This window comes from Mesoplodon mirus (genome assembly GCF_964341445.2).
Source record: "Mesoplodon mirus genome assembly, chromosome: 10".
Taxonomy (NCBI): domain Eukaryota; kingdom Metazoa; phylum Chordata; class Mammalia; order Artiodactyla; family Ziphiidae; genus Mesoplodon; species Mesoplodon mirus.
Window position 1 is genome coordinate 40,111,992 of NC_138986.1, and position 14,507 is coordinate 40,126,498.

The following is a 14,507-nucleotide window of genomic DNA, read 5'->3' on the forward strand; positions in this document are numbered from 1 at the left end:
ACGTTATAAACCTAGTTTTCTCACACAGTATTTTATTTTTAACACTACAAGAGTGATGGGCTCCACTAGCATTTCTTCCTATAAAACTGAAATCAGGCAGGACTCCAGCAGCTTTGAGTTTATTAGATTTACCATTTTTATAGCATCAATTTAATACGGAATATAGATCCATGAATGGAATGGAGTGACTTATTACTCAGGGGTTTTAGAATGAGCTCTTGATGTAAAACCTTGACACCTTTCTGTTGGTGCAGCTGTATCATCAGTGAAGGCTCATGCAGTACCTTCCGTAGTATCATTTTTTTTCCTTTTCAAGTACAAATATACCAAGTTGAATATTTTATTACCAGTAGTTTGTTTTACTGTTTCTTTGTAAAACAAATAACATTCTGCTAAACATTCCTTTTCAAGGATTCTATCTAGAACTGTTAGCTAAGTGCAGTTACTAATGTCCGTATAGTCAGTACTCCATAGTTTAAATGTTTTTGATTTAGTAACCTTTTGGATTGGTGTTTTTGCTATGCCACTTTCCTTGTTAGTGCATGCAGTAATAGACTTAATATATGACTTTAAAAGTGGTCCCTTTCTATTATGCTTGTTCCATTGGTCTCAGACATTACACTGACACTTTCTATGCAGGTTGATAAAATAAACAAATCTGCAGTTGCCACAAGACATGTTAAAGACACTTTAGCTTTAGCCATTAATAGCACAGACTTGTCCACCATCTTTAGCACAATACCACATTTTTGTAATCAACCTCAAAAAAGCTTCAACCTGTTCCCCCAGTCCCCCATTCCCCTACCTCATTACCCTGTTCTATTTTTTTCCCTTTTGTTCCATAGCCTACATCAATTTCCCACTATGCTTCTTAATTTATGTATTTGTTTATTATTTATACACTTAAACATAAGCTCTCTGAGGGCAGGGTTTTGTTTGCTGACATGTCCCAAACTATGTCCCACCATAATTATTCAGTAAATGTGCTGAATGTATGAATTAATATTTAAATAGAAATTTGTAAAGGACAATAGTCTTTTTTATTACTTTAGAAAATGTATTTAAGAGAGCTCCTCTACATTCGTAAAGTGTTGTAAGCAAATTGCATCAAAAAGATTTAAAAATTTGGCCTAGGATAAACAGTATAGGACATAATGAAATATTAATTTGAAGTTCTCAAAATTTTATAAACTATTATTGTGAGATAAAAATCTGAAAAATGTGTCCTTAAGCTGTTTAGACCAGAAGAACTCTTTAATGTACTGATTTAATTATCTTCCAATTTTATTTGTCCTTAAGAAAATCCTTCCTGAATGATAAAATAATCATTTTTTATGGAAGTTCATCAAGAATCAGTTTGACTAATTGTTAACATCAAAGCTGTTAATAAATATAGATTAAGAAAAATCAAGAAATCAGTTCATGGAGGAATACCTAATCTCAAACAATAATTATAATAAAAGTTACAGTTATATATGCCTTCTCTGTTAGTAGAAACATATGAAATAGAACAAATGAAGTATTTTAATGCACATAAAACCAAAACTCCATTGATGATAAACCAGGCTGAAGTGGCATTCGAATGAAGTACTGTATTTCAGCAGAAAGGTATCATGGGACACTTCCTTTATATATATTATATTATTTATATAGATAAAATAAGAGCGTGTGTGAATATCTATATCTTCCTCTTCATAAAATAAAGTAATAACTACCTAACATGGGAAGTTTGGAGTTAAAAATTCTAATAGCATTGAAATATTCATTTGATTTAAATTTTACAACTATTATGTCATAGCACATTCGTAACCCATCTGCAGGGCATTAGCAATAGTAAGTCATGTAACCAGTCACTTGCTGAAAAGAGGACAGGTGTCAAAACCCCTTCCCTTTCTTACATGTGACTTTAAATCTTAATCATATTTGAAGATTCCATTTTCCTATGTGTTTTGTTTTCCCCTGAGAGGAGAAAGATTTGTTTTTTAGAATTATAGAATCAAAGTTTAAAAAGATATCTCCAGAGTTTTCTATTCACCCCTCTGCATGATGTGCATGATGGACATGCTGCACAGAGTCATTGCAGCACTGCCAGTGAAACACGGCCTGTTCTCTGCCCACAGAACCCTAGAGTGGAGGACTGGACTGGATTGGATTGTATCCGTTTGGATTAGTTTGGAGAGTTTGTCTTTTCTAATAGGGTCTTTCTATTTAATTTCCATAGATTTTTCTTAGTGTCAGGAATAAAATGACTCATCAGAACTACCTCTAGTGGAAGAAAAAAACTAAGACTGCTTACTGTGTTTCATTTCTTTAAGCACATACCTTTCATTTTTAATCATTAAAGCCAAATACTCTAAGAAGTGACATAACATGAACATTTTGGTACCGATAATTTTTTGCATGATACTGGCCTAGTGTATATGTTACTTAGGTGATCTATTAAATGCTGTGATCCTATATGTGGTCTGCTTAATCTTATATTCTGAATTTTATTTAGAGTTACCTTTTATTAAGCATTACCATCCTTTCCAAGAGTTATGACTAACCAAAATATATCAAAACACTAAAAGTATAACAAACATAATTTATAATTTGATGATTCAGAAGATTCCTTGTATATTCATGTGACTCAGAGCTGTCATTATTGATTTGGTTTTATGAATACCATTTACCATGTATACCATGTAAATTAGAGTTATGAAATAAAAATAGGCCAATTAACAAAACTTTTATTATAAGAAAGTTTCCTGTGATTACAGTGTGCAATCATTAGTATGTTGTTGTCATTCAGTCAGTCTGTTGAGTAGCTACTCTATGGAGGGCTTGGCGCTAGGAGCTGTGTTGGTTACCAAAATTTATGGCATAATTTCTTCCAACAGAGTATAATTCATAAGAGTAGAAGAATTCTTGCCTTATCTTTGGGAATCCATTACATAATAATGTTTTATTTTCTTTGAGAATATAATTAATTAGTCTATTATCTCCATCTCTATACAAACCTATTCTAAATATGTTGTTTTTAATGCAAATTAGAGAACACTGTGTAAGAAATATTGCCAATATTCTTACACTATTACATATATATATATATTCAGAAAATTATTAGCTAAGTTTGCATTGAAAATTAAAGTATTACATGTGTATAAGTTGATTTATTTTGCTTTACATATATTTGAGTCATTAATTCTACTCTACAAATAGTAATTAGTGAAACACATTGTGTATTCAACAAAAGAAGATAAATCAAAGGGTACCAATTCTCATTCAGTTCATATTATTATTCTTAACTAAAGTAATTTTCTTTGCACATCCATCTGAAGTTGACTACAAGATGTTCATTTAATATGCTATGTATGTCTTCAGCCGTCAGTATATAACATTAATTTTTTTGTGTACTGTGAGATATCTCCCTAAGAACCTATCATAAAATACATATTTGTACGTGTATGTTCCCGCAGATATATATTTCTACAGTGTGAAATGGTAAACCAGTTATCATAATGAATGATAAAACACAAAAACTACTGATAAATCAACTCACTGATTTCAGAAATTTTCATATATTACTCAAACCTAAATCCTTTAGAACATTTAGCAGTATAAAGTTTGAAAAAATCCTCCTTATTTTAACTCTTATGTAATTGTTATATATGAGTTTGATTTTTGATTTTAAAGTATTAACTTTCTTTTATTAAAAAAGTTTGAGTTGCCTGGTAAAGGTAAAAACGTTAAAAGGGCTCTCCAGAAGTCAGATCTAATTTGAGTATCAATGTTTATTGTAAGTTTGTAGGATATAATTGCTAGTCTAATAGTTTTTCTTGACACAAAATTACATCTTCAGGTTTATTCTTTGTTTAAAAAATGTATTGTGGTTAGATGTTGGGTTTAAAGTAACACTCATTAAAACATTGAGCATTCATGATAAATTGTACCCAAGAACTAAATTGAAAAAATAACTGACTTTATGAAGAAATGGCTGAAAAATGCAATGCAATTTTGTAAATATATGTGTATATGTATCTATACATATATAATACATATAATATACACATGGACATATAAATATAAAAATATATGAAATAAATTTTATATATTTGTAGATAGGTAACCTGAGTACTTTGGGAATGCATCACAGTTTTAGATACAAATTTCTTATGGATTTCCCAATTTCACTTATTAGTAACTAGAGCTTAGATTTGGGTTATTTAACATTAACTTAGAAAAAGCGGATTAGGCAAATACCAAGAGCTGACAGACTAAATAAACCTTTTTGATGTTTTAGAGTCATTGACTAAATCCAAGGATATATAAGCATATTGAAATATACTTAGTTTTAAAATGTAAAGCATTTATTATGTACTCATCCATGTATTTATTCTTTCATGCAACATCCATCTCCATTATTCCATAAGGGATTCAATTTGTCACAATTACAAAGTGTTAATTTTATTCCTTTATCTTGGAAGGAAGGTATATCATACTGCCTTTATTGAGTTTTAATCTTTCTATAGTGTTTAATGTTCTAACTTTTTAACTTACATAAAATTTGCACTAGCTTGTTATGCCACCATGGTAATTTTGAAGTAGCAAATTAGAGCAAAAGATTTAGATGAATTTGATTGGTTTTAAATTAGCTGCATATTAATTAATTCTCAATTTTTCTCTTTTATACAGAGGTACCTACCTATTGACACTATAGAATCTGGCATTCATCCAGTATATTTTTGCAGCACTCACTATATTGAAATGCTACTGAAAGCAGAGGTGCCACTTGTATTTTCAGCTTTTCACATGTCTGGTTTTGCACCATCACAGGTAATCCATAGGAAATAGTATTTCTTCAACTTCCAGATCTCAGTGTATTTAAAGAAAATTACATTCTCATCAAATATAGGAAATACATTGAAATTAATCACATCATTTTTGTAAGTAGTCATACATCTCTATGTGTTTAAATCTTTAAACTGTCTTTTTTCCCCTAGGTCTTTTATGACATATAGGTTTGCTTTATAGTAGATCCCTGACATTCACAGATGTTGAGTTCTGTTTCAGCTATTCAAGACATAGACATTCTGAAAGTCTGTGACATGTAGCTTTTTTTTTTAACATCTTTATTGGAGTATAATTGCTTTACAATGGTGTGTTAGTTTCTGCTATATAACAAAGTGAATCAGCTGTACGTACACATATATCCCCATATCCCCTCCCTTTGCACTTCCCTCTCACACGCCCTATCCCACCCCTCTAGATGGTCACAAAGCACCTAGCTGATCTCCCTGTGCTATGTTGCTGCTTCCCACTAGCTATCTATTTTACATTTGGTAGTGTATATATGTCCATGCCACTCTCTCCCTCCGTCCCAGCTTACCTTTCCCCCACCCAAGTCCTCAAGTCCTTTCTCTATGTCTGCACCTTTATTCCTGCCCTGCCCCTAGGTTCTTCAGAACCTTTTTTTTTTTTAATTCCACATATATATGTTACCATACAGTATTTGTTTTTCTCTTTCTGCCTTACTTCACTCTGTGTGACAGACTCTAGGTCTATCCACCTCACTACAAATAACTCAATTTCGTTTTGTTTTATGGCTGAGTAATATTCCATTGTATATATGTACCACATCTTCTTTATCCATTAATCTGTCGATGGACACTTAGGTTGCTTCCATGTCCTGGCTATGTAGATAATGCTGCAATGAACATTGTGGTACATGACTCTTTTTGAATTATGATTTTCTCCAGGTATATGCCCAGTAGTGGGATTGCTGTGTCATATGGTAGCTCTATTTTTAGTTTTTGAAGAAACCTCCATACTGTTCTCCATAGTGGCTGTATCAATTTACATTCCCACCAATAGTGCAAGAGGGTTCCCTTTTCTCCACACCCTCTCCAGCATTTATTGTTTGTAGAGTTTTTGATGATGGCCATTCTGACCGGTGTGAGGTGATACCTCATTGTAGTTTTGATTTGCATTTCTCTAATGATTAGTGATGTTGAGCATCCTTTCATGTGTTTGTTGGCAGTCTGTATATCTTCTTTGGAGAAATGTCTATTTAGGTCTTCTGCCCACTTTTGGATTGGGTTGTTTGTTTTTTTGATATTGAGCTGCATGAACTGCTTGTATATTTTGGAGATTAATCCTTTGTCAGTTGCTTCATTTGCAAATATTTTCTCCTGTTCTGAGGATTGTCTTTTCGTCTTGTTTATGGTTTCCTTTGCTGTGCAAAGGCTTTTAAGTATTATTAGGTCCCATTTCTTTATGTTTGTTTTTATTTCCCTTTCTCTAGGAGGTGGGTCAAAAAGGATCTTGCTGTGATTTATGTCATAGAGTGTTCTGCCTATGTTTTCCTCTAAAAGTTTTAGAATGTCTGGCCTTACATTGAGGTCTTTAATCCATTTTGAGTTGATTTTTGTGTATGGTGCTAGGGAGTGTTCTAATTTCATTCTTTTACATGTAGTTGTCCAGTTTTCCCAGCACCACTTATTGAAGAGGCTGTCTTTTCTCCACTGTATATTCTTGCCTCCTTTATCAAAGATAAGGTGTCCATACTGTGCGTGGGTTTATCTCTGGGGTTTCTGTCCTGTAACATTGATCTATATTTCTGTTTTTGTGCAAGTACCATACTGTCTTGATTACTGTAGCTTTGTAGTATAGTCTGAAGCCCAGGAACCTGATTCCTCCAGCTCTGTTTTTCTTTCTCAAGATTGATTTGGCTATTCGGGGTCTTTTGTGTTTCCATACAAATTGCGAAATGTTTTGTTTTAGTTCTGTGAAAAATGCCATTGGTAGTTTGATAGGGATTGCATTGAATCTGTAGATTTCTTTGGGTAAGTATAGTCATTTTCACAATGTTTATTCTTCCAGTATAAGAATGTGGTATATCTCTCCATCTGTTTGTCTCATCTTTAATTTCTTTCATCAGTGTCTTATAGTTTTCTGCATACAGATCTTTTGTCTCCTTAGGTAGGTTTATTCCTAGGTATTTTATTCTTTTTTTTTTTGCAGTGGAAAAGGGGAGTGTTTCCTTAATTTCTCTTTCAAATTTTTTGTCATCAGTGTATAGGAATGCAAGAGTGTTCTGTGCATTAATTTTGTATCCTGCTACTTTACCAAATTCATTGATTAGCTCTAGTAGTTTTCTGTTAACATCTTTAGGATTCTCTGTGTATAGTATCAATGTCATCTGCAGACAGTGACAGTTTTACTTCTTCTCTGATCTGGATTCCTTTTATTTCTTTTTCTTCTCTGATGGCTGTGGCTAAAACTTCCAATACTATGTTGAGTAATAGTGGTGAGAGTGGGCAACCTTGTCTTGTTGCTGACCTTAATGGAAATGGTTTCAGTTTTTCACCACTGAGAACAATGTTGGCTGTGGGTTTGTCATATATGGCCTTTATTATGTTGAGGTAGGTTGCCTCTGTGCCTACTTTCTGGAGGGTTTTTATCATAAATGGGTTTTGAATTTTGTCAAAAGCTTTTTCTGCATCTATTGAGATTATCCTATGGTTTTTCTCCTTCAATTTGTTAATATGGTGTATCACATTGATTGATTTGCATATACTGAAGAATCCTTGCATCCATGGGATAAACCCCTCTTGATCAAGGTGTATGATCCTTTTAATGTGCTGTTGGATTCTGTTTGCTAGTATGTTGTTGAGGATTTTTGCATGTTTGTTCATCAGTGATATTGGCCTGTAGTTTTCTTTCTTTGTGACCTCGTTGTCTGGTTTTGGTATCAGCGTGATGGTGGCCTCGCAGAATTAGTTTGGGAGTGTTCCTCCCTCTGCTGTATTTTGGAAGAGTTTGAGAAGGATAGGTGTTAGCTCTTCTCTAAATGTTTGATAGAATTCGCCTGTGAAGCCATCTGGTGGTGGGCTTTTGTTTGTTGGAAGATTTTTAATCACAGTTTCAATTTCAGTGCTTGTCATTGGTCTGTTTATATTTTCTATTTCTTGCTGGTTCAGTCTCGGAAGATTGTGCTCTTCTAAGAATTTGTCCATTTCTTCCAGGTTGTCCATTTTATTTTCATATAGTTACTTTTAGTAATGTATCATGATTCTTTGTAACAACTGCAGTGTCAGTTGTTACTTCTCCTTTTTCATTTGTAATTCTATTGATTTGAGTCTTCTCCCTTTTTTTCTCGATGCGTCTGGCTAATGGTTTATCAGTTTTCTTTACCTTCTCAAAGAACCAACTTTTAGTTTTATTGATCTTTGCTATTGTTTCCTTCATTTCTTTTTCATTTATTTCTAATCTGATCTTTATGATTTCTTTCCTTCTGCTAACTTTGGGGTTTTTGTTCTTCTTTCTCTGTTTGGTTTAGGTGTAAGGTTAGGTTGTTGATTGGATATGTTTCTTGTTTCTTGAGGTAGGATTGTGTTGTTATAAACTTCCCTCTTAAAACTGCTTTTGCTGCATCCCATAGGTTTTGGGTCATTGTGTTTTCATTGTCATTTGTTTCTAGGTATTTTTGGATTTCCTCTTTGATTTCTTCAGTGACCTCTTGGTTATTTAGTATTGTATTGTTTAGCCTCCATGTGTTTGTATTTGTTACCGATTTTTTTCTGTAATTGATATCTAGTCTCATAGCATTGTGGCCGGAAAAGATACTTGATACGATTTCAATTTTCTTAAATTTACCAAGGCTTGACTTGTGACCCAAGATATGATCTTTCCTGGAGAATATTCCATGACCACTTCAGAAGAAAGTTTATTCTGTTGTTTTTTTGGTAGAGTGCCCTATACATACCAATTAAGTCCATCTTGTTTAATGTGTCATTTAAAGCTTGTTTCCTTATTTGTCTTCATTTTGGATGGTCTCTCCATTGCTGAAAGTGGGGTTTTAAAGTCCCCTAGTATGATTGTGTTACTGTCAATTTCCCCTTTTCTGGCTGTTACCATTTGCCTTATGTATTGAGGTGCTTCTATGTTAAGTACATAAATATTTACAATTGTTATTATGTTCTTCTTGGATTGATCCCTTGATCATTATGTAGTGTCCTTCTTTGTCTCTTGTAATAGTCTTTATTTTAAAGTCTATTTTGTCTGATATGAGAATTGCTACTCCAGCTTTCTTTTGATTTCCATTTGCATTTTTAATGGCGATGATAATATCTCCTTCATAAGGCTTCTGTAAGGATCAAGTAGGGTAACTAAGGGCAAGAATTCTCATCACCACTGCATATCTGGTATGTGAGATACTGCATCTTGCCTAACAATAAGTGTTCTTGTCTCTGCTTTTGGGGTACTGGGAAGGTTTAATGATTTTTTGAGGGCCTGGAGTTGGAAATGTGGTCATATGCAGTAGCCACAGATGTCTCCCTCCTGTGCATAATTAGTCCGTCATTGGTGGAGTGTGGATTGTTTCTTCACTATGTTATCAGGCTCAAATTTAATATTGTAGAACTTAAACCTTTTTTCTAATTTTAGAATCTTTAGGTTAGAGTCCCAGAAGGTAGAAATACTTAAAAAGATATGAACACTTTTAAGGTTCTTGATGCATATTATCAAATTGCTTTGATTTTTGTTCTAAGAAAAATGAAAAGACTGTCTGTCCTTCAGGACTGCGTATTTGGCTTTTTTAAAACTAATTGCTAAATTTTTAAAATTTGGGGGGTTTGGGGAGTTTTTTAAACGTTAATAAGGTTGATTATATTTCCGTAGCTTTGTTAACTAGATGTATCTTCTATTAATTGCCCACCTGTATTAGTGTTTCCTATTAACTTGTAAATAGTCTTTAAAAGTAACTACCACTATCCAAATCTCTTCAATTCTTGAGTAATAAATATTTTACATACTTACTTTTGTAATATATTGTCTATTTACTTATTTACTATTGTATTTTACTTATTGTAACTTTATATTGTGTCTTAAAGTGGGGTAAGAGTAGGCCTATCATTTCCTTCCTAACTCTGTCCTTAAAAAGTTAGTTTAGCTATTTCTACCTAATGGTTCCTCTGTGTGCACTTTAAGGTAATTTTTCCCAGTTCAAAGTGGCATTTGAGTTTGAAATTCAGATTGCTATTATGTTAAACTATAGATCCTCACTGTACTCAACTTTCCTATCTAGGAACATGGTAAGCTTTGACATTTATTTTCTTTATGTTATATTTTACTGAAGTTGTGAAGCTTTTTCCAAAGAGGTTTAGTACATTTCTCATTACAGATATTTCTAATTAGTTTAGCTTGATCCCTTTTTCAGTTTTATTTTCTCTTTGGTTATTATTAATAACTAGTAAAGTCATTAGCTTTTGTATGTTAATTTGGTTATATGTTTTTTCTAGATTTTTGTTAATTTTTTCCTCCAACCTTCTAATGTACTTTATTTCTGCTTCATTCTTTTTTTAATTATGTAATTTTTCATTAAGCATAATACCCTCCAGGTCCATCCCATGTTGTCCCAAATGGCAAAATTTTATTCTTTTTTATGGCTGAATAATATTCCATTGTATATATATGTACCACATCTTTTCTATCCAATTTATCTGTTGATGGGCACTTATTTTGCTTCCATATCTCGGCTATCATAAATAGTGCTGAATATGAACATTAAGGTGCATATATCACAAACCAAAAGCAGACTCTCAGATACAGAGAACAATCTAGTAGTTACCAGAGGGGAGAGGGTTGAGTGGAGGGGCAAAATAGGTGAAGGGGATTAAGAAGTGCACACGACTAAGTATGAAATGTTACAGCATAGGAAATATAGTCAGTATTGTAGAATAACTTTATATGGAGTATAATCTGTAAAAATATAAAATTACTGTGTTATACATCTGAAACTAATATAACATTTTAAGTCAACTATACTTCAACAAAAAATTTTTGGAAAATTTTCCAGTATAATACTAAGTAATAGTGGCTTACTTGTTTTAGACTTGAATGCTTACTAGGAGTTCATCCAGCATTTTACCATTAAGTAGTAACATTTATGGAGAGTATTTTTCCCTGTCATGCTATGGAAGAATCTTTCTAGTCTATGTAAGGTATTGAATTTTGATTTCTTTCTTTTATTCAAGTGAGAATGTTGAATTTTGTCAAGTTCGTTTATGGTTAAGATTATCTTGATCTTGGAACTTATTTGACCTGTTTATAGGACATGTTGATAGATTTTTTAATAGTAAACTATCCTTGCATTCCTTTGGATTTGTCCTACTGAGGGTCTTTTTCTTTTAACTAGACAATATAGTTCCTGACATTATGATATGTGCCTTTATACTTATGTTGAAGAGACCTTATGTCATTTATTACATCTACTTGCATCAGGTTACTCTGCCTGCTGAATTTTAAATTTCCTGATGTTTAATAAGAACTCTAAATATAACAGAGGAATTGCATGTAGTGGAAAAGCCAATTCTTTCTGTGCCAATTCTAGCTCTTTCTGTGTATGTACGTAAAACACTTCTGAGAATTTTGAAAGAGAAAATGTTTAATTTTGCTTGGAAGTACTTACTTAAATATTTACTATAAGCTCAACAATCCATTCTTTCTATTTTTTTTTAATAATTCAAGCCAGGGAGCAATATGTTCCTGAGAGTTCCTTGTGTCATTGTAGTCTTGATTAATATGATGTATATTGTCTAATATCTCCAATCATTTATTAAATTGCTAACATATAAACTTTAAGAATGGACTACTAAAAACTGTGGGGAAAAACTTGCAATACCTAAGGCCCCACTATATCAATTTGGTACCTCTTTATCATTTTGGCATCTTTAACAATTTGATATATGTTTATCAATTTGAAACTGCATACATGTAGCAGGTTTACCTAATAAAAACTACTGCATTATTTCTGAGTAGTAATGTTAGTATGTTTCTTAAATTTATCTAATGTAAAAATGCCTTTTTAATGGCTCCTTATGTGAGCTAAGCATTTTGTGCCTTAAGAAGTGTGTATCATTGCTTTGTTTATATTATTTGCCATTTTATTGCTAATTATGAACTATGAGAACAACTTTTAAGTAACTAGGTATATGTGGTTAAGTAATTATTTGGGTGCAAATTTTGTATTTCAAAGCTTATTCATTCTGATCTAATTAGGAGCAGTGCTTTTTGAAGTTGCGTATTTATAGACACTAAGGGATTGGTTGATTAATGAAGGAATTTGTGAGCAGGTTGTTAAATAAAATATACAGATCTCTAGAGTAAAAATAATAAGCTTAACTAGAATACAAAAAATTAAATGTAGTTAGAAATATAAATTTGTTGATTAGAGTTTGAGTAACTGAGATTGGAAGGAAAATCAAAATTCAAATATATATTTTTTCTTTTTAAATGAACAGAAAATCACATGTTCTAACTAACTTTTTGACCAATTTTATTCTTTGGTTAAAAAAAACTTTATTGTATTTTAGTAACTTTCATGCTTTAAGAAGTACCTTTTATCTTTAATGATTTATCTTTTTTTCCTTGGGGTTGTCATTCTGCATATCAGTGATTATTGTACTATACTGTGTCAGCAAGTGGGCTAACATGGATAATCCTCTGAATATATTTACCCCCACCATGAAAGCAGGATTAAAGAAAACTTTTATTATTTCATATTTTGTGACATAGTGCTTTTGTAAAATGCGAAATTATACAAGTGTAAAGCTAAATTTCAAGACTGGGAATGCCCCTTGTTCAGTCACATTCATAAATGTGCATGTCCCCAAGCTTTCCCTTTCCTCACATTGTTGATGTTGCTACTTGAAATGATACCTTCTCCCTCCTTGTGCCTCATCTTTACTTGTCAGGTATTTATCCTTGATGTCTGTCCAAATGGAAGCTTTTTGGATCACCTCCAAGTAGATGATTCTGCTTTGAATTTGTATGCAGTTTCTGTATTATTCTTCTGGTAGAAATATACCTTTTTCTTTGTGGAATCATTATTTGTGTGTTTACCTCTTTCTTACTAGTTGAAATTCCTTAAAGGTATGTGTGCCTGACCTATCTTCAAGTCCTTTAAGTGTCTGACACAGTGTCTTGTCTAGAAGTGCAACAAAAATACTATCTTTTTATTTATAACAACTTTTTGCAGTATAAAAAGTGTGTTTCTAGATCTTATTTCATTTAAAATTTTAACTTCATGACAAATGGAGAAATTCAGGATCAGTGAAGTGAGTTAATTGACTTACTGATATCACCCTGATAGCGAGGACTTCACTTTAAACCACATCTTACTTTACTAATATTCTTCCTACGATGAACAAATAATGCCAGAAGAACTGTTAAAAATAGTGTCTTTGTATCATAAAACTTGATCATTTAGAGCATACCTATTTTGACTTAATCAGGTATCCATAAGTAATTGTTCTAACCAATGTTTTTACTTAAGAATTAAGTAAATATTTTGAAGATTGTTTCTTTTATATCTAGATGCAAGTGAGAATAATTTACCTCAGCTAAAATAATTATGTTTATCTCAGTGTTGCATCTTAATGTGCTTTGGCATAAGCTTAAGTATGATTAAGGAGCCAAATTTTCTAGGAAGGCTATGGTACATTTTGATGCATATTGTATAAGTGATTTTCCTCCCTCTTTATCCTAAAAAGACATTCAAATGTTTCAAATTATAATTCAGTGTAAGGAACATTGGTTTACTATAAAAACATAACTAGTTTGTTTCACTTTCTTTGTAACCTATTCCATAAACTACTAATAATATTTTCTCAATGACTGTAAAGCCTCAACTGCTTGGTTTTGAAAATATAGTGTATTTTTGAGACTTATTATAAGAGGGAATTTGGCAGTATCTAGCAAAAACATAAGTGCATTTACCCTTTCATCCAGCAGTCTCATTTATAGAAATCTATCCCAGAGATACACAGACAAAAATTTTGAAAATGTATGTGTACAAATATGTTTTTATAGCATATAGTATCAAAAGATTAGAAATAATGCAAGTGTCCATAAACAGGGGATTGTTGAATGAGTTATGGTTTATCCACAGTGTAGCCCTATGCAGTTATAAAAATGAATGAGAAGTACCTCTGTATATTGCCATGGAGTGATATACAGGATCTTTTGTTAAGTGAGAAAAAGGTGGAGACAAAAAAGAGTGTTTAGTACAATACTATTTGTATGAGAAAGGGTGGAGATATAAATACATGTACAAATATCCTTATATTAAAAACATGAAAGAATGTATCATATTTTGTTAAATGATTTCTTATAGGGATAGGGAAAAGAATAAGCTGAAGAATCAGGAAATATACCTTACTTTGTCTTTTTACTTTGGAGTCATTTAAATAGTTCATATAATAATATAAATACATATAATTAAATGAACCTAACAGTACCCACTTGATAGTATAACCTTATAAGAGGCACTTTATTTTATTTAACCATTTTTAAATTATAGTTAATTTACAATGTTGTGTAAGAGATTCAGTTATACATACATATATATGTGTGTGTATATATATATATGTTATTTTCAGAATCTTTTCCATTATAGGTTATTACAAGACATTGAATATAGTTCCCTGTGCTCTACAGTAGGTCCTTGTCATTTACCTATTTTATGT

General features: G+C 32.1%; 1 protein-coding gene across 1 annotated transcript in view; it reads left to right on the top strand.

The window, feature by feature from the left end:
* The window catches only part of TBC1D32 (TBC1 domain family member 32), a 181,137-nt gene that overhangs the window by 152,318 nt on the left and 14,312 nt on the right, over positions 1-14,507 (top strand). Inside the window, exon 32 of the mRNA XM_082633325.1 lies at positions 4,675-4,815. Coding sequence (XP_082489451.1) covers positions 4,675-4,815 — 141 coding nt within the window. The remainder of the gene's footprint in view (positions 1-4,674; positions 4,816-14,507) is intronic.